General features: G+C 35.3%; 2 protein-coding genes, 1 long non-coding RNA gene and 1 pseudogene across 3 annotated transcripts; 1 reads left to right on the forward strand and 3 right to left on the reverse strand.

The window, feature by feature from the left end:
* The first annotated feature begins 82 nt into the window (after window positions 1-82).
* Window positions 83-1943, forward strand: LOC140972199 (uncharacterized; annotated as a pseudogene).
* Window positions 1944-4944: 3001 nt separating this feature from the next.
* Window positions 4945-6587, reverse strand: LOC140972530 (uncharacterized). Its single transcript, XM_073434945.1, has 3 exons — window positions 6419-6587; window positions 6130-6274; window positions 4945-5551 (listed from the first exon to the last, which is right to left on the reverse strand). The coding sequence occupies exons 1-3, from the start codon at window positions 6585-6587 to the stop codon at window positions 4945-4947; spliced, it is 921 nt and encodes a 306-aa protein (XP_073291046.1).
* Window positions 6588-11968: 5381 nt separating this feature from the next.
* On the reverse strand, window positions 11969-13668 carry LOC140972200 (uncharacterized). The gene is made up of 3 exons (XR_012174463.1): window positions 13237-13668; window positions 13127-13150; window positions 11969-12884 (listed from the first exon to the last, which is right to left on the reverse strand). It is a non-coding gene; the product is annotated as an uncharacterized lncRNA (long non-coding RNA).
* Window positions 13669-14663: 995 nt separating this feature from the next.
* Window positions 14664-17566, reverse strand: LOC140972531 (uncharacterized). The gene is made up of 9 exons (XM_073434946.1): window positions 17550-17566; window positions 17349-17468; window positions 17096-17267; window positions 16808-16998; window positions 16354-16709; window positions 16028-16311; window positions 15771-15908; window positions 14943-15459; window positions 14664-14893 (listed from the first exon to the last, which is right to left on the reverse strand). The coding sequence occupies exons 1-9, from the start codon at window positions 17564-17566 to the stop codon at window positions 14664-14666; spliced, it is 2025 nt and encodes a 674-aa protein (XP_073291047.1).
* Window positions 17567-22427: the final 4861 nt, after the last annotated feature.

Consider the following 22427-nt stretch of genomic DNA (forward strand, 5'->3'; position numbering starts at 1 on the left):
AAGGTGATGATAAGATTGTAATCTCATCTAACGGGCAAGCTCAGATGTACTCTCATGAAACGGTCATAATACTGATAAGGTTGTAGATAGCACAACCCAATCCAACGGTCAGATTCTAGATAAGGCAATCTCATCCAACGGTCAGATTTTTTGATAAATTATTATATAATGCGACGAAATATCCTAGATTCTCACACCACATTCTACGCTCTCACAAACTTGAAAATGAATTCTCATTTCCAATTTCACGCATCATCCTCTAGTTCATCTTCATTGTCTGATAATGAAGATGAAACACCTACTAATTGGATGGATGATTTTGAGAATTTGGATAATACACGAAATGCAATATTGAATATTGTAGCACAAGATCAACAGTTGGTTGCTACCTACATTATCCACCAAGAGCAAGAAGTCACACACGGAGGTTCAATACCAGGTCATATAGTAATTCACCGTGATCGGGAAATTGCCGACCGTAATCTGTTCAACGATTACTTTGCCGAGAACCCAAGATATAACGAAGCAATGTTCCGACGGAGATTTCGAATGTCTCGAAATCTTTTTCTTCGTATAGTTGATGAAGTAAAGAATCATGATATTTACTTCACACAAAGAAGTGATAGTGTGGGGCGTCTCGGGCTATCGACTATTCAAAAAACAACTGCTGCTTTGCGAATTTTAGCTTATGCACTACCCGCGGATGCTACGGATGAATATATCAAAATTGGAGAGACCACTGCAATTCAATGCATGCAACGCTTTTGTCGAGCCGTGGTGGAAGTTTTTGCTGAGCGATACTTGAGATCTCCTACTGCCAATGATATTGCCAGGTTACTTTATATTGGTAAACAACGCGGATTCCCTGGAATGTTGGGAAGTCTTGATTGCATGCCTTGGAAGTGGAAAAATTGTCCAACCGCTTGGGCGGGTCAACATGCAGGTCGTAGTGGTTCTCCAACAATAATTTTAGAAGCAGTAGCTGACTACGACCTTTGGATACGGCATGCATATTTTGGTATGCCCGGATCCAATAATGACATAAATGTTTTGGGATCTTCCAATCTATTTTCCAACATCGCACAAGGTATTGCCCCTCGAGCTCATTATACAATTGGAGGAAAAGAATATGATACATGATATTACTTGGCTGGTGGTATTTATCCTAAATGGTCAACTATTGTACAATCTATCCACGATCCACACGGTCCAAAAAAAAAATATTTTGCAATGAAACAAGAGTCCTGTAGAAAAGACGTGGAACGTGCATTTGGTGTTCTCCAATCTCGATTTGCGATTGTGGCATCTCCAGCACGTGCTTGGAAGAAACATCATTTACATGATATAATGACAGCATGTATTATAATGCACAATATGATTATCGAAGATGAACGTGACCTTAGCGCACCCATTGAAAATATGAGAGAAGCACCAACTCCGGATGTAGAAATGGTTGTCGATGAGAATATCAGATTTCAAGAATTTCTCGCTCGATATAAAAGGATAAAAGACAAAGATGCTCACTATGCACTACGAAATGTTTTAATTGATCATTTGTGGGAGGAATATAGTTGTTCAGATGTTTGAATTTGGATTCATATTAAGTTCTAAAAATAAATTATCTGTATTAAAATTATGTCAATTTTAATAATGAAGCATTTGTATTAATTCATATTATAAATATTAGAGTTACTATATATAAGAATCAAATAAATAAAATTAACGATTAATAAAAATAAAATTATAATTATAATACTAATATTAACATTAATTATAATTATATTGTTAAATTTATAAATAAATAGTAAACAAAAAGAATATTCTAGGAATATACTTTTTAGTGTAAGATTTGAAGTAAATGGGTTGGAGATGAATGTTATATTTGGTGCAGAAACTGCACCAAAATAGATTTATGGGTTGGAGATGGCCTAAGGAGAGCAAATCCAGAAAACGAAATGGGCGTATGTATGTATATCGGGCGATGGTTGGGTGGATGACAGGCTGTATTACGTTGCACGTATGTAAGATGCCAGCAATGAGAATCCTACGCATAATCTGTCGACGGTAAATCCCACAAAATCCCCGTAGTTTCTTGTTTTAGTTAAAAATGACGTAAAAAACCAAAACACTGTCTTCTTTTTTCCTTTTTTACTTGGGTAGTTTCCTTTTTCTAGAAATTTATTTTAAAAATTTATGTAAAAAAAATTAAGAATACATATCATCTATAAAAGTTCATTTTATCAGAATTTGTGATGATTTTTCTTTTGTTTTTTTTAAAAAAATGGTGAATATTTTATGGTATTGTAATCATCCCATGTAACAAGTTAATATTCTTAAGTATCGTTTAGTTCGCTATATTATTTATCTATATTTTTATTCAATCTAATATCATGTTTGGTACACCATATTATTTATCAATCTATCAATCATTGTGAGGTTCATTTACTCTAACGACAATTAATTATCAAACAATAATTATTTGATTTAAATCTGTAGCGAAAAAAGAGTTTAAAATACTTTAAAATGGATCTCAGGGCCTAGAAAAATTTCGGCATGACCTCCACGTAAGTTGTACATCCTGAAAACTCAAGCATCGTAAAATAGTAAAAATGACTCAAGACTGACGCTGCGATAAATCATAAACAATCACATGCAAGTGCAGACCAGGCACACGACATAAATATCACAGACAACAGTTCAAATAAGTCAGCAAGGCTCCCAAACAACATAAATCAAATCCAAATAACAATACAAATACACGGGGCATCTCCCCGGATAATAACACCTGGCATATAACTGAAAAAAACTCCAAACAACCATAAATACTATCTGGGAAAACTCCGCTAGACACAACCAAGCAATCTCACTTCAACCATGAGCTCTGCTAGCGGAACCTCTGCCTGGTGCTGCAAAATCCCTCGGGAGATCTACCTAATACCCAAAAACAATCACAGTAGCCCCCCAGTAAACAACTGAGGTTAGGATTCTGGTATGAAACAGTCTAAAAATAACAAAAATAAACATAAATCATGCATAATCATATAATAAAATGTAATATGCAATGCATGGAAAGCTCAATGAATAATCGGGATAACCGGAGCCAATAAACGGTACGATCACAACTGGAATAATGCTCGAGCAACAACACACAGGGGAGCTACATCGTCATGCAGCTAAATCGTCCTGCCAAGTATGCGAGGTATGCCAGGTTTTGCTGAATAACACCCCTGACTCGACCTCCATACAGCTGATACGATACAACATGATGGCACAACAGAACGAACTAGATGATACAATCCCAGCGCTCACCTCAAAAGGCTGCACTAACCACGGGATTATTCAATCATATATATGATCTCATGTGTATCAATGCAAATAGACCTATCAGCCACATCATGATACCAAGATAAACAACAGTGCCATATAACAACTGATATCAACAACGGGCTAAAAAGAACGATAGGGCTCAACATGAATGTCATAACAGTATGCCCTATGCTAAATGCCAATAACATGTCACAATAATAAACATATATCACAACGAAGGCATTTAACAATTTACAATAGTCAACAAGTCATAGATACGATCAGTGCAACACAGAATGACAATTAAACATAATTTATGTTTTACCATCGTATGTTACCGAGCTGTAACATACCTATACCAACTTGAAAATTCCAATATCGACTTTACTTCGAGATCTTCAGCCTAATCAAAACAACAATAAGACGATCAAGAAAACTACATTCTATTACATTTCTATATTCATCACTTAAGAGCTTAAAATTCATATATCGCTCTATATTGACTCAAATCAATATCCGCTAATTGTAAATGAATGATACTCGAATATCTAACTTTGTTTAGAAGAAACCGTCTTCAAAATCTCAATAGATTAATTCCAGAATTATCTATAACACCCTGCCTCTCACCAATTCTCGGACAGAAAATCTATTACTGAGCACTTTCAGAAAAACAACCATAACTTGCACAATTTTTACTGTAATTTAATGATTCAAGTATCATTTCGAAGACAAGACATAGTCTACAACTTTTATTTGAAACAAAATTCCAAATTTTAAATGCACAGAGGTCATATTCTCGAATTGCAGAAGGTATTCTACACAGCTCAATTGCAGAATTCGGTTTTGACACATTTTGATAGAAAAATCATAACAAATCTATTTCTAATCAAAAACCCATTTTTCCAGTGGCTATAAAAAGTTATGTAAACCACTACAAAGTTTGTTTAGGTCATTTCTACAAATTCAAGTTGTAAAAATCGCAGCAACACAAAAACTTTCACCCAAATCCGGGAGAATTCGCACAAAAACCAGAGCATCGGAACAACAGCTTAGATCTACCCGAGTCCTTGCTCAAAATTCACGATTTATAGCTTGAATTGAAGCTTATGATGTTAGGAAGACAACCCTTTAAGAATTTTTGAGTTTCGACTTGGGACGGAGGAGATATGGCGACTTTACCGCATCTGCTCCAAGGGTGACATGAAAAGAGGTTGAGGGAAATGAGTTTTCTTTCTTTTCTCTTCCTTCCTTATCTCGTTTTCTTATTTTTTTGAATGAGATATGTGTGTATATATTTTTATAAATATAATAATTGGTCATATAAAAAATAGTAACTCAAGCACATTTATCTCGGTTTGTATTTATTTTGCTCTCGTGTGTTATTTAAACTTTATATGTATTTTATATCGTTAAATTCTCCGATATTATAAAATGCATATTTTTAACACACTTCTTGAATTTATTTGGCATAAATAATTATTTTAATTTACAAATCAATAATTATTTTAATTATGCCAAATTATGAGATAATTAATTACAGGGTCTTATACTTCTCCACCCCTTAAAACAAATTTCGTCCTCGAAATTTCTGTTTACACACGTACATCTTACACACGATACAAAAACATCAATACAATACTAAGAATCAAATAGATATGGATAAGATGCTCTCATCTTCTCTTCTGTTTCCCACGTTGATTCTTCTACCTCATGTCTCGACCACTGAACTCGAACAAGTGGTATAACTTTATTGCGTAAAACTTTATCTTTAAGATCCAAGATACAAACAGGATACTCAGTGTAGGATAGAGAAGGATATAGTTCAACCTCATCAGGCTGAATCACATGAGATGGATCGGGCTCATACTTCCGCAATATAGAAACATGGAAAATATCGTGGATGCCAGACAAGGACTGGGGCAAATCCAAACGATAAGCGCAAGTCCCAATACGCTCAACAATCTCATAGGGACCAACGAAACTAGGTGACAACTTACCTCTCATACGAAAACAAGCAACACCTCTAAACAGAGAGATTCTCAGAAACACAAAATATCCAACTTGAAATTCTAGAGGTCGACGACGTCTGTTAGCATAACTAACTTGTCGATCCTGAGTAGCTTTCATTCTCTGACAAATCAATTGGACTTTATCATGCATTTCCTGAACAATTTCAGGTCCAGTCAATTGCTTCTCAACAAATTCATCCCAAAAAAAAGGTGATCGACATCGTTTGCCGTACATGCTTCAAAAGGAGTCATACCAATAGTCACTTGAAAACTATTATTCTATGAAAATTCTACTAGTGGCAAAGCTTCTTACCAACTATCTATGAAATCCATAACCACTGCTCAAAGCAGATCCTCGAGTGTCTAGATCGTACGCTCTGTCTGACCATCTGTCTGAGGATGGTACGCAGTACTCATCGCAAGTCGTGTACCCATTTCTTTTTGAAAACTAGTCCAAAACTTGGATGTGAATCTAGGGTCACGATCTGAAACTATTGCAACTGGAATTCCATGAAGTCTCACAACATTTTCAATATACAGACGAGCCATCTTCTTGTACGAATACGTCCTCTCATACGGGATAAAGTGTGCCGATTTAGATAATATCTCCACAATCACTTAAATGGCATCAAAATGACGAGAAGTACGTGGCAAATGCGTGACAAAATCCATAGTCACGTGCTCCCAGTTCCACTGAGGAACCTCAAGGCTGTGCAGTAATCCTCCAGATCAACTCATACATTCTGCTTTGACTTGCTGACAGATCATACAACGAGACACAAACTCAGCCACGTCTTTTTTCATATTCTTCTACCAAAACTGAGGCCGTAAAGTCTGATACATTTTCCTTCCTCTTGGGTGGATGCTATATCGAGTAAAATGAGCTTCTTTAAGGATGCCTGTACACAATTCAGGAATATCTGGGACAACGAATCTACCATTCAACCGAAGAGAATCATCTGAGTGAATGGAGAAACCAGATTGGTGTCTTTGAGATACTAACTCATAAGATTTCAGAACTCGATCATCGGTTTTCTAAGCTGACTTTACAATCTGAATCAACACTGGCTCAACAGAAATCTGAGATACACAAACAACATTACCTTGGATTTGAAAATTCAACCCAGAAGTGCAAATATCATCTCGTAACTTAGAAACATGAATCGAGGATAAATTAACATCAACAACCTTACGACTTAAGGCATCCACAATGACATTCACTTTTCCCGGATGATACTGGATCTCACAATCATAATCTTTTAAAAGATCCATCCAACGTCTTTATCTCATATTCAGATCTGACTGAGAGAACAGATACTTCAAGCTTTTGTTATCTGAATAGATTAAAAATTGCTCACCAAACAAATAATGTAGAACCCGTAATTAGACTGCGTATAAGCCATGCATAATTCTAATTTTTTTTTTTTATTAAATTGACTTCATTGCATGAGTATTTAAATGCATTCTTTGAAGCTAAGTATTTTATTCAGTAGTTTAATCTTTATTCTTTTCAGTTCATTAAGTGAGGCCGGACCGGAGTTGGAGTAAAGAAATAAATTTTAATATTAAGAAAATATTCTTAGAATTTATTTAAGATAAATAATAAATCATTTTAAAATAAAAGAAGGTTTAGGGATTTATTTAATTAACTTGAGATAAGTAGCAAATAAATTCTTTATGTCCAATAATTTAATTAATAGCCTAAATTTAAATATGTGACCAATTGAGATAAGTTAATCTAGACTTATTTTAGTTAAGAAATTATAATTTATCCTGATAGTAAATTTACCTTTAAGATTTAAATATCTAACCATGTATGCAAGATAATGTTATTCCTTAACTAATTAATTAATACTTAATGGGTAGATAAAACTTTAAATATTTAAAATACATGAATTAAGCAATATTTCTACCTAATTTAGCATTCAAAATTTCGGCCCCCTCATTATCCAACCCAATCTTGATTATTTTGGCAACTCTCCATTGATATCATTTCCTTAATCATTTCTTGGTTTGATAATTCCTACACTTTTAATCCTCATTAATTGATAATTAAGCAATTTTCCTACCCCATTTATTTAGTAGAAAAATCGGCCACCCTTGTTTAAGATTTAAAAATATTTGACAACCCATTTAATTAATAGTCTTCCTATCTATTTTTATTGGGAGATAATTATATCACAACAAATCTTCTATGATAATTAATGGAGCAAGATCCCACCCAACCTAGCTAGATAAAATCGGCCATGTTGTTTTTTTAAAAAATTAATTGTGATTTTTATTTCAACTCATTCTTTATTTATCCCCTTAAATATTCTAGATAGATTTATCCTCCCCAACTTTTAAATCACTACCAAGATTTAATTAAACCAATTCTCCCTTTGCACCTAGACCTCAAAATCGTCCTTATGCACCTCTAATATCCCCAAGAAAAATCTTTGACATCATTCTTTTCCTTATCACTCAAACTAGTAGATAGAAAGAATATTTTCCCTTCCCTTTATCTTGTATCTTCCCATTTAAGTTCCTAGACTCCCTCCCACTCCATAATCTCGAAAATTCCAGCCTCCTTCAGCACTGAAAAACCGTGAGAGCATAGGGTAAAATAAGGAGGAAAAACAAGAAAGAAAACAAGAGAAGTAACTCCGTCTCCTCCGCGCCGCGTCGCCGTATTCTTTCGTTTTTCATTCAAACGACATCAAGGCATGTATATGTTTTCCTTTTCTCTTCAATCAAGCCATATAGGTATTTTTAAACATCATATGTACACGATTTCATGCAAGAAAACCGAAATATGACAGCAAATTTTTGTAAAATTCTGCACAGATTTTTTTAGCCTTCCTTGTGCACTTCACGTTTTCTGCTGTTTTGATGGTTCAGGTGGTTGGCTCGATTCCAGTGGCTCGGCGCTGCATCTAGACATGTACTAGGACATGTTAGGGTCATGTAACAACGTTGGTTCCAGCCCCTTCACGCTGGAGATAGAGTTTTGACAGCAACACCCCAAACATGTCACTTTGTGGATCGAAATTGGCATGTGTATTGTCAAGGGTGATGCTTCTGATCTTGGCTGCCCTAGGGGCTATAGCCATGGTTAGAACATCTCCTTGTTATGTCTAAGACATGACCAAGTCACCCTTTTGAGGCTTGGTCCACGATGGAATCGGTTTTCAAATAAAAGAAACAAGAACAGATTTTCGGCCCCTTCATTTTTCCTGCATGTGTAATTTCGGTTTTGGTGGATGGGGTGGATCTGGTTTGGCCTATGGCCCTTAGCCACGGTTCATACCATACCCCAAGATGTCTAGGTCGTGCCATGGTCAATGAAATGGCCACTGGAACGACACGAGACAACGAACAAAGCAAAACACCCCTCACGCGCGCAAGGGTGCTCTCGGGTGGAACTTTTCTGATGTTGCTGGAATAATTCGAATGGTGGCTGGCCTAGGGCCCTTAGCCATGGTTCAAATCATTCCTTGGGATGTTGTGGAGAGGCTCTGGTCGGTGGTTCAAGACCCAATGGCCAAAAGTCTCGCAAATGACGCGATGCAAGCGAAGTTGCTGCTGCTGGAATTTGACAGCAACTTGCTGTGTCGGTTCGGAGGCTCGTTTGTGTTCTTGGTTGGCTTTTAGCCTATGGCCTTGGACTGGACAGTGCCTCATCGAGTTAGGAAGGCCACGTTTTTGGCCGTTCGAGATTCGGATCATTTTTGAGGTCGTACGAGAATTTACGGTGCGATGTGCCAAATTGACTCTCGAAAGAGCGTTTCATGTTTTGGCCTCCATTCACCTAGATTTCGGCCCTCACCATTTTAGGAGCATAAATTCATAATTTTAAGTGTATTTTAATCATGACTATACGTTGGTTCAGTGTTGGTTCGGGTTGGCTCGGAGTCATGATTAAATACGAAGTCGTCGAGCGTCATTGTCGCATTTTTTTAACTTAAATTGCATAGTTGGTCAAGTAGAAGCTATTGCATATTTTTCATGGCATATTTAGGTTGCAGCGAGCCTGGGAACGATCCAATCCAGTTAGTAAAAATAATACAGGATATTTCATTATGCAATTTAATTATATTACGTGCATGAAAATAGAAAATACTTATTTTTGAGATTTATGCGATATTGCTTGTGGTCAATTCACTATTTTGGGAGCACTATTTACTCGGTCGCCAGTGACCGATCAGTTCAGTTTGGTACCACCCGGTCGCCAGTGACCGGTCAGTTCAGTTCAGTTTGATACTCCCCCGGTAGCCAGTTACCGATCAGTTCAGCTCAGTGCAGGGGCCACATGCGTAGAACATAATCTCAACAGAAAATTATTACCAGTTATTTCAGTACCGGGCTCCAAGGAGCAACATTTTTAATATGATTTTAATTCAGTCATGCACGTATTATAATTGCTCAGTACAGGTTATTTTCAGTATGCCCCATGACATGATATTTTATCCCATGCAAAATTTTACTAGTATTTACTCGTTACCTACGATATATGCATGCTGAGTCTTTAGGCTCACTAGACTTGATTGTTGTAGGTACTGATGAGGTCAGGGCCGAGGGCGGGGACCAGTGAGCCAGCTTGGGTCAGCAGTAGTGGCACCCGAGGACCTCAGTTCAGCATTTATTATTTTATTTCTCAAACAATTTTTATCAGTTGTGGGATACTCTTAAATTGTTATTTCGCAAATAAATCTTTTCTTCCGCTGTCATTTTGAATATCAAAATTTGTTTAGCGGTTTAATTATGAATGAGGCATTTTGATTATTTAAAAAGAAAATTTTTAATTTTTCCGCAAATTTTCAAGCACGGAGGTTTAGGCCTTCACAAATAATGTGTAAGGCCCTGTAATTAATTATTCGGTAATTTGTCATAATTAGAATAATTATTGAGTTGTAAATTAAAATAATTATTTATGCCAAATAAATTCAAGAAGTGTGTTAAAAATATGTATTTTAGAAATATCGGAGAATTTAACGATATAAAATACATATAGAGTTTAAATAACACACGAGAGCAAAATAAATACAAACCGGGATAAATGGGCTTGAGTTACTATTTTTGGTGAACAATTATTATTATTAATACATACATATACACACACACCCCATTTATAGAAAGAAGAATCGAGAGAAGAAAGGAAGAAAGAAGGAAAGCCAACCCATTTCCCATCACCTTTTGAGCAGTTGCGGTAAAGTCGTCATATCTCCTCCGTCTCACATCGAAACTCAAAAATTCTTAAAGGGTTGTCTTCCTAACATCCTAAGCTTCAATTCAAGCTATAAATCGCGAATTTGGAGCAAGGATTCGAGTAGATCGAAGCTGATATTCCGATACTCTGTTTTCTGCGTGAATTCTTCTGGATTTGAGTGAGAGTTTTTGTGTTTCTGCGATTTTTAAAACTTGAATTTGTAGAATTGACTTAAACAAACTTTGTAGTGATTTACGTTAACTATTTATAGCCACAGGAAAAATGAGATTTTGATTAGAAACAGATTTGATATGCTTTTTCTACCAAAATGTGTCAAAACCGAATTCTGCAATTGATCTTTGTAGAATACCTTCTGTAATTTGAGAATATGACCTCTGTGAATTTGGAATTTGGAATTTGGGTTCCAATTAAAGTTGTATAGCTATGTTTTTTCTTCGAAATGAGACTTGAATCGTTAAATTCCAGTAAGAATTGAGCACGTTATGTTTGTTTTTCTGAAACTGCTCAGTATGAGATATTCCGTCTGAGAAATTGGTGAGTGGCAGGGAGTTCTAGATAATTCTGAGATTAATCTATTGAAATTCTGAAGATATTTTCTTCTAGACAAACTTAGATAATTGAGTTTCTTTTATTTCTAATTGACGGATATTTATTTGAGTTAATATTGAACGAGATATGAATTTTACGCTCTTTAGTGCCAAATAGGACATTGGAATAGAATGTAGTTTTCATGATCGGTTTATTGTTGTTTTGTTTTGACCGAGGATCTTGAAGTAAAGTCGATATTGGATTTGTCAAGTTGGTATAGGTATGTTACATCTCAGGAACATACGACGATAAAATATAAATTATGTTTTAATTGTCATTCTGTGTTGCACTGATCGTGTCTATGATTTGTTGACTGTTGTAAGTTGTTAAATGCCTTCGTTGTGATATATGTTTATTATTGTGACATATTATTGGCATTTTGCATAGGACATAATGTTATGACATTCATGTTGAGCCCTATCATTCTTGTTAGCCCGTTGCTGATATCCATTGTTATCTGGCACTGTTGTTTATCTCGAGATTATGGTGGCTGATAGGCCAATACACATGAGACCGCAGATGTGATTGAACAATCCCGTGGTTAGTGCAGCCTTTTGAGGTGAGCGCTGGGATTGTGTCATCTAGTTCGTTTTGTTGTGTCATCATGTTGTAACGTATCAGCTGTATGGAGGCCGAGTCAGGGGTGTCTTTCAGCACAGCCTGGCATACCTCGCATACTTGGCAGGGCGGATTAGCTGCATGACAATGTAGTTCCCCTGTTGTGAGGGCCCGTTATCCTAATAAAGATTTATTAGCATGCAATCATGAATAATCTGTAAACAGCGGAAAAGTGAGTTAAAAATTTCGGCATGACCTTCCCATAAATAGGACAGATCAGAAAATCAAATACTCAAAATACACAACATATGCCCTCAATAAACACAACAACATAAACATGTGTCAGCCAGACACAATCATGACATATACAAACCAAAAATATCATAGAGCCGACAAGGCTCGATAATACCATAATAGAATCCTCCAAATATATATATATATATATAGTATCTGGGAGACAGCAACACCACGCAGTACCTAAATACAATTGAATCTACTCTCAAGGAGCTCTGGTACTTCCTGAGGCTTCCTCTCGAGCGCCTGAGGTCGAACCACCTGTACCACCTGTCATGTCCACACACAAAAGACACGACAGCCCCCTCTAGGGGGTCAGTAACCCCAGTACGAGACATCAAGAAACCAAGATATATGACATAGAAATGCAATGATGCCATGCATGAATGCAATGCATGTATAGGTGCAAGACATCAGGATATCACGAATCAAATGATCGATATCAGCAATCATACATATATGCTCGAGCTGGTCCACGACTCAACGGACCGTGCCTGGGATATGGCCCAGCCTCGAAGCCATCAACTACCTAAGCCGGACCGAATCAAGGTAGCCAAACATCTCCAGGACACCATATCATATCATATATATAACGGATCTCAACCGAAATATAACTGGATCTCAATAACAGATAGGCTCAATATGATATGTTCAGTGGTATTGATGTGTCTCACTAAAATAAAATGTATGTGAACAAAAGAAACATTTTATTTTATTTTGCACATCAATTACCAACTGATAATATGCGAGTCAACATATAATATCACATAAATCAACAAATAACAAATAAATCATACACAGGATCATCAGATGCCTCTGTCAGACATCGTGAAAATAACTGATCTCTACGTACCTCAACTACTTTACCAGTAACTTAAATCTTCAAGAAAATCCTGGAAATGCCAACTCAGACAAATCACCTGAATATTAATTTAAATGGTCTTATTATTATATAAAAATTCAAGAACCATTTAAATTCACTAAAAATCTAATTTCAACTATTTAGACATTTTAAATTCTTAAAATTCTAATATTCGACTAAAATGCCTAAAATCAATCATTTATATTTTATCGTCGCAAAATATATTTTATTTTTAGCTTTAAATAATGCTAAACTGATATTCAAGCGACTTCGATAAATTCTAGGTTCACCAAATTATACCTCCAACTCGTACAATTCCGGAACCTACAACAATAACACAATAATTAATTCATAACGATACAATATTTGAGGTGAAAATGAATTAAATTCACATAGACAAAAATTCGCACCGAAGCAGCTTGTAATCTGAACAACAGTGGCTAAAATCGAGCCTAAATCGAAGCTAACCGGCAACAGGCGGCGAACTCGCCGTCGGAATCAGGCAGAAACACAGAGGGTCTCGAAAATTTGCAAACGTGGTACCAAAAGAAAGATTATAACATAAGGAACAAAACCGCTCAATCAATTTTTACTTTTGAGAGGCGGAAGACGGCGATTTCAACAGTAAAACCGACGACGTTTTTCGACGGATTTTCAGAATTCACGATTTCACTTAGCAAGAGTAGTATCAATGGATAGCTCTCATCATGGGCTTTCCAAATATGTGGTTATTTAACTTTTTTGATCATCGGTGCGACCACAATCGGCTGGCGAAGGGAAGCGGCGGTTTGAAGAGAAAAGTTACGGTGGAGAGAGGAAATCAGTGTGTGTTTATAGGTGTAGTGTGTGTGAGAGAGTATATTAATATATATATATGTATATATATATATATTAAAATTATATGGATTTTTATCTTTTGCTATTTTGTGTTCGAAACTTGACCCGGTCTATTTTATTTCCACTCTCATGTACTATAAAATTTAAATATTCATTTTAATATCTTCTATATTTTCTAATACATATTTTAAACACACTATTTAATTATTTGACTTAATTATTTTAAATTCCTCAATTTAAAATAATTAATCTTACTTATCGTCAAATAACATATAATTAAATCGGGTCATTACACCTGTGTTATGTTGCTCGAGCATTATTCCAATTGTATCGTACCGTTTATTGGCTCATGTTATCCCTATTATCGTTGAGTCGTTCATGCATTGCTTATTATATTTTATTATATGATTATGCACGATTTATGTTTATTATTGCTATTGTTGAACTATTTCATACTAGAATCCTAATCTCAGTTGTTTTTTGGGGGCTGTTGTGGTTGCTATTGGGCACTATGGTAGATCTCCCGAGTCATTTTGCAGCATCAGGCCGAGGTTCTGCCAGTGGAGCTTGGGATTGAGGTTGGATTGCTTGGTTCTGTTCATTAGAGTATCCCAGTTAATATATATGCATGTCTTGAAGTTTGTTTCAGTCTTGTGTTGTAGTTTATTTGTCGGGAGATGTCCCGTGTATCTGTAGTGATATTTGGTTGTTTTTGTGATGTTCTGAGTCGACTCTGCAGTTCTTATGATTTGGTGAGTATTTTGTAAGTTTTAATTTCGGCTTAGTTCTGGCCAGTGCGGTTATAGGTTGTTTGACTTCTGTTTTTGTTTTAATGACTCTATTTGGAGTATATTTTGATATAAACTACTGCTTGAGTTTTTCGGATGTCCTACTTACGGGGAGGTCATGCTGATATTTTTCTAGACCCTGAGGTCTATTTTAAAGTATTTTAAACCCTTTTTCCGCTGCAATTTTAAATCAAATAATTATTGTTTGATAATTAATTGTCATTGGAGTAAATGAGTCTCACATAATGTCTCCAAATCTTGAGAGCAAAAACGATAGCAGCCAATTCAAATTCATGTAAATGATACTTAGATTCATGCGGTTTCAATTGACGAGAACCATAGGCCACAGCTCTGTCATGCTGCATCAGTACACAACCAAGAACTCGATCAGATGCATCAGTGCAAACCACAAATCCTCCAGAACCACTTGGAATGGTAAGAACTGGAGCAGAGGTCAATCTCTTTTTCAACTCAAAAAAACATTGACTCACATTCATCAGACCAAATGAATCTCTGATTTTTCTGAGTCAGCTGAATGAAAGGTCTAGCTATCTTTGAGAAATTTTCGATAAACCTCTGGTTATAACCAGCTAAGCCCATGACACTACGAATCTCTAACATATTGGTCGGTCGTGCCCAGTTCAGAACTGCTTCCACTTTACTTGGATCGACAGAAATACCATGCTGAGATATGACATGTCCCAGAAACACAACTCTATCTAACCAAAACTCACACTTGGATAGCTTGGCGTACAACTGCTTCTTTTGAAGAATTCGAAGAACTATCATCAAGTGTTTGGCATGCTCTTCCTCGGACTTGGAATCAAGAAGAATATCATCGATGAATACAATCACAAAACGATCGAGATATTTACGGAACACTCGATTCATCAAGTTCATAAACACAACAGGAGCATTGGTCAAACCAAAAGGTATAACCAAAAATTCAAAGTGTCCATATTGGGTGCGAAAAGCTGTTTTCGGCACATCCTCTTGTCTGACTCGCACCTGATGATATCCACAACGAAGATCATTTTTAGAATACACCGAAGTACATTGCAACTGATTAAATAACTCATCAATCCTAGGGAGTGGATATTTATTCTTGATAGTAGACTTATTCAGTTGCTGATAATCAATACACATCCGAATCGTACCGTCTTTCTTCTTGACAAATAGAATCGGTGCACCCCATAGTGAAGAACTCGAATGAATATAACCTTTACTCAGCAAATCATGTCTTGTTCTTTCAGTTCTTTTAACTCAACAGGTGCTAAACGATATAATGCTCGAGATATGGGTTCAGTTCCTGGAATTACTTCGATACTGAACTCGACTTGTCGTTCTGGTCGAAAACCAGGAATCTCTACTGGAAACACATCAAGAAACACAGGAACTATAGGAATATCAGAAATCAAACACTCATCTTGCAATAGATCAACAGCATAACCAGAAAACTTTCATGACCAAAATCTAACAATCGATTCATTTCAATGAAAGAAACTAGAAGAATCTTGGCTTGAGAACTAGGGCCATAGAAATTCCATTTAGGAGAAAAGCTAGGCCTGAAACGAACAATTCCTCGATAACAGTCAACAGTGGCACGATTTGCAGTCAAAACATCCATACCAACGATACAATAAAAGTCATGCATAGGTAGGACTATGAGATTCAGATATAGAACATTTTCATCATGAAACAACACCGCATTGAACACCACATGATCAGTGATAATCATTTTACCCATCGGAATAACAACAGATAGATTGGAATTCATACTAGTGGTGCAAAGATTATGCAAAACAATGAATGCATGAGAAACAAATGAATAAGATGCTCCAATATCAAATAACACTCGTGCTATAAAACAACATAAAGTACATTTACCGGTAATGACAGTACCTGGAGCTATCTGAGCCTCATTCTCATTCAAGGAAAATACACGAACATGTGATTGATTTTGTTGTCCGCCCTGCCCTCTGGACTGATGTGAAGGGCGACTAGGCTGGTGGGAAAATTGAGATGTTGCTAGGAATCTATTACTTTGAACTCCACTACCTGCCTGGGATGATTTCTCCGTTTTACTAAGACAGACTCTAGCAAAATGACCTGTTCGACCACAAATATTGCAAAGCCCTTGAACTCCAACACATTGATTACTGGAATGCTTGCCTCCACAGTGATCAAAGTAAGGTCCACTATAACGATATCTACCACGGTTCCCTGAACTAGAACCAGGATTCTTAAATTGCTTTCCACTTGGACGAAGAGATGCAGAACCAGATGAACTGAATTGTTGTCTCCCCGACTGATAATGTTAGGTAAGCACTCGATTTCCACTCCTCTTTAGACTAGCCTAGGTCCTTTTGCTATTTCCACTGCTTCAAGATAATTCAGTGGCTTACTGGTAGAAACAAAAGGATGCAGACGATCATTCAATCCTTCATTGAAACTTTCAACAACACCAACCTGGTTTGCAGCAACATGAGGAGCATATCTTAACATAGCATAAAAAGTATCAGCATACTCCGCAACTGACATATCGCACTGTTTCAAGTTATGAAACTCCGAAGTCTTAAAACTGTAAAATGATGAAGTCATAACTTTCCTTAAACTTCAGTTTACATATATCACACGATATAACGATCCTCTGAGCATCTAATGTCATCAAAGTAGTAGACCACCACATTTTGGCACGATCTTTCAACTGATGCACAGCTAATCTCAATCGACGCTCTGAAGAATACTCGATCAAATCAAACAATTCCTCAATCTCAGAAATCCATAGTTCAGCTTTCTCAGCTCTCTCAAAACCACTAAATCGAGGTGGATGCATAGAGTGAAAACGGGCAACTAACTCATCCATCCTAAGATGCTCTAGCTGATCAGCAGCTTACTCAACAAAAGTATCATCAACAACATGGACACGAGGTCTACCACGACCTCGACCACGACCACGACCTCGACCTCGAGCTAAAGGAATCTCATCAATAGGAATTTCTCCACCTCCTTCCATTCTATATGATAAAGCACCAAAACAATTAGAATGAAATAAAAAAAATCATATAATCACATAAGCATGTTGTCAAGTAGCATACACAGACGCAACAACCATTTTAGTGCCAAAACTCAAGTATCCTAGACTCTAGTTCGAGCGTATCCCAGTTTACGCTCTGATATCAAGACGTTAGACCCATTTACTCTAATGACAATTAGTTATCAAACAATAATTATTTGATTTAAATCTATAGAAGAAAAAGAGTTTAAAATAATTTAAAATGGACCTCAGGGCCTAGAAAAATTTCGGCATGACCTCCCCGTAAGTTGGACATCCCGAAAACTCAAGCATCAGAAACTAGTAAAATGACTCAAGACTTACGCTGCGATAATCATAAACAATCACATGCAAGTGCAGACCAGGCACACGACATAAATATCACAGACAACGGTTCAAATAAGCCAGCAAGGCTCCCAAACAACATAAATCAAATCCAAATAACAATACAGATACACGGGGTATCTGCCCGGATAATAACACCTGACATATAACAGACAAAAACTCCAAACAACCATAAATACTATCTGGGAAAACTCCGCTAGACAAAACCAAGCAATCACACCTCAATCATGAGCTCCGCTAGCGGAACCTCCGCCCGGTGCTGCAAAACCCGTCGGGAGATCTAGTATGGTACCCAAAAGCATCCACAATAGCCCCCTAGTAAACAACTGAGGTAAGGATTCTAGTATGAAACAGTCCAAAAATAAACTTAAATCATGCATAATCATATAATAAAATGCAATATGCCATGCATCGAAGGCTCAATGAATAATCGGAATAACAGGAGCTTATAAACGGTACGATAACAACTGGAATAATGCTCGAGCAACAACAAACAGGGGAGCTACATTGTCATGTAGCTAAACCATCCTGCCAAGTATGCGAGGTATGCCAGGATGTGCTGAATAACACCCCTGACTCAACCTCCATACAGCTGATACGATACAACAGGATGTCACAATAGAATGAACTAGATGACACAATCCCAGCGCTCACCTCAAAAGGCTGCACTAACCACATGATTGTTCAATCATATATATGGTCTCATGTGTATCAATGTAAATAGGCCTACCAGCCACAACATAATCCCAAAATAAACAACAGTGCAAGATAACAACGGGTTAACAAGAACGATAGGGCTCAACATAAATGTCATAACAATATGCCCTATGCTAAATGCCAATAATATGTCACAATAATAAACATATATTACAACGAAGACATTTAACAATTTAAAACAGTCAACAAGTCATAGATACGATCAGTGCAACACAGAATGATAATTAAACATAATTTATGTTTTACCGTCGTATGTTACCGAGCTGTAACATACCTATACCAACTTAACAAATCCAATATGGACTTTACTTCAAGATCTCAGCCTAATCAAAACAACAATAAGTCGATCAAGAAAACTACATTCTATTACAATTCCATATTCATCATTTAAGAGCTTAAAATTCATATCTCGCACTATATTGACTCAAATCAATATCCGTCAATTGTAAATGAAAGATAACTCAAATATCTAACTTTGTCTAGAAGAAACCGTCTTCAAAATCTCAATAGATTAATTCCAGAATTATCTAGAACACTCTGTCACTCACCAATTCTCGGACAGAAAATCTCGTACTGAGCAGTTTCAGAAAAACAACCATAACTTGCACAATTCTTACTGGAATATAACAATTCAAGTCTCATCTAAAAGAAATGACATAGCTCTACAACTTTCATTTGAATCAAAATTTCAAATTCCAATTGCCCAGAGGTCATATTCTCGAATTACAGAAGGTATTCTACACAACTCAATTGCAGAATTCGGTTTTGACACATTTTGATAGAAAAATCATAACAAATCAGTTTCAAATCGAAAACCCATTTTCCAGTCGCTATAAACAGCTAACGTAAACCACTAAAAAGTTTTTTTCAGGTCATTTCTACAAATTCAAGATGTAAAAATCGCAGCAACACAAAAACTCTCACCCAAATCTGGGAGAATTCGCACGTAAAACAGAGCACCGGAACATCAGCTTCAATCTACCCGAGTCCTTGCTCAAAATTTGCGATTAATGGCTTGAATCAAATCTTAGGATGTTAGAAAGACAACCCTTCAAGAATTTTTGAGTTTCGGCTTGGGACGGAGGAGATATGGCGACTTTACCGCAGCTGCTCCAAGGTTGACGGGAAAAGAGGTTGAGGGAAATGAGTTTTCTTTCCTTTCTCTTCCTTCCTTATCTCGTTTTCTTATTTTTTTTGAATGAGGTATGTGTGTATATATTTGTATAAATATGATAATTGGTCATAAAAAAATAGTAACTCAAGCACATATATCTCGATTTGTATTTATTTTGCTCTCGTATATTATTTAAACTCTATATGTATTTTATATCGTTAAATTCTCCGATATTCTAAAATACATATTTTTAACACACTTCTTGAATTTTATTTGGCATAAATAATTATTTTAATTTACAACTCAATAATTATTCTAATTATGTCAAATTACCGGATAATTAATTACAGAGCCTTACAATCATTTATCTTACATCAATCAAATCATCAATTATTTATATCACATCAATCGAATCATTGAATTGAAATTACAATATTATCCTTAATAAATAATATTATAAATATTTTCAAAAAGAAAAAAACGATAATATCACATTATCTCAAATTTAATCAAATTAATCAATCAAATCAAACATTATATTAACTATCATTTTTATATATCTTATTATTAAAAAATATTATGTATCTCCATACTATTTGTCTCATACCACGAATCAAACGGTAAGAGACAATTATTACTTAATTAAGAAACATATATTTAACAATGGCTATTTTTTATATGGATATTGGAGAGGGGGCTTAAAATCGAGACTTTGGCTCATATTTGGGACGACGAGTGTCACTAGGCTAAGAGATATATGTTATAATTGGTAGTTTTTTATTGGTTACTCTAAATAGTGTGCGTGTGTGTGTGTGTGTGTGTGTTTTGAAATACACACTAAATTGTATTATTTGTATAATAATGAACACCTCTTGGTTGGTAGGATGGGATAATAAAGCATATATAATATGAAGATAATAATCGAAAACTATTGATAATATGATGGTTTTAAACTTCGATTTTTGTTTGGAATAGCTTTAAATGTTGAATTAAATTAAGATATGAAAATAATATTTAGTGTATATTTTGATTTGAATGGTGCTTTAATATATAACATTTGAGTGAATGGAACAAAAATAGAGATGAGATATTACTCCTTTTGATTGAATAATAAAATTATTCAAAACATCCGCAAATTTTTAGATTTTCATTAATTCTTCTCAATAAAAATGTTTAAGACAAATAAAAAGCAAAATAAAATTGTGAGAACCTGAATTTTATTAATAAATATTTGGCAAGAATTAGAAATAATTATTTTAAAGTACGAAATTAAAATAATTAATCCAAATAAATTTAGATGTGTATTAAAAATATATATTAGAAAATATCAGAATTATAGATGATATCAAAAAAGATATTGAAGTTTAATATCACACGGTGGTTCAAAAAAATTTGACTGGGTCACATTTTAACATTTTTGCATTAAGAATTTGTAGTTGTAGTTCAAATAGTACTTGTAGTGCTTTGTGTTGGCTGTCATTGGTCGCTGGAATAATCGAATTCTATTAAGTTACAGATTTGATATGAAATTTCTACTAGAATGTGTCAAAACTGCGTTCCGTGATTGAGGTGTGAAGCAAAAGCTACTGTATTTCATGGATATGAGCATTGTGCACTCGGATTCTAGAATTATTGTTCAAATAAAAGTTGTAAAGCTATGTATAATCTTCGAAATGAAACAAGAATCGTTTAATTCATTAAGAATCAAAATAGTTATGCATGTTTTCTAGGAAGTGCTCAATTGCAGATCTCTGTCCGCGAATTTGGTTGGTTGCAGATCTCCGGATTATGATTTTGTGATCACATGATGTTGTGAATATTATTCTTCTTATCTCATTTTCTTATATATATGATTTAACCATTTGTAAGAAATTATTTCCTAATAAGATGTTTGATGTTTGCCCATGTATTATGAAAATAAATCGATTGTCTCTTCACCTTGTTCCAAGGTTTCTGGCCTGTCGATTAGTATTTTAGTTTTATGAATCCATTTACGTAATATTAAGATTATTTTTTAGAAATAGCATCCAGATATTTGAGGTAATTCTTCTTCCAATTCATTTGAAAAAAAATCATCTTTTTGCTGTAAAAATTTCTGATCCTGAATCAATATAAGCAGCAAAATATTTCACTTAATGTTGTTCATATGACATCCCAATTGAGATGTACATCAAGAATTGATTAGTGGTAATTGGATTTTCCATACTTGGTCTTATACCATGAATTTTATTTCATTTTCCAGTCGTTTCAAATGTTTATGTTTCTCAAGAAACTCTAACCCCAAAACCAGTTGGTCAGGTTCTTTTCCTGGAACATCCTTAATGTAAAACTACAAGTTTGCAATATTTATCACTCCTTGGTAGGTTCTTATTATTGGTTGTTCTAAATAATATATGATATACTATTTCAATTTCTTTCCATTTTTTCCGGATATCTAAGCTTTCTTATTGTAGAAAAGCTTTTGGTGCTGATTGGATTTCTTGCACATGTATTTTTTCCACTTGTAACTAGTAATTATATCTCATTGAAAAGATAGTCTCTTTTTGGTTCCTGTCTAAGACTTTGATTTCTCTGTAAAATCAGTTTGTCTTGGATCTGGATATTAATTTCCTGTATTAATGGAAACTCGATTTTTTCTGGATAAATTGAGCAAAATTTTCAAATATTTATGGTATTTCAATAAAATCATTTCTAATAAACAATTATGAATTATGTGCATTAGATAAAACATTTGAAACCTGGTAA

This window comes from Primulina huaijiensis, chromosome 3, assembly GCF_012295235.1.
Source record: "Primulina huaijiensis isolate GDHJ02 chromosome 3, ASM1229523v2, whole genome shotgun sequence".
Taxonomy (NCBI): Eukaryota; Viridiplantae; Streptophyta; class Magnoliopsida; order Lamiales; family Gesneriaceae; genus Primulina; species Primulina huaijiensis.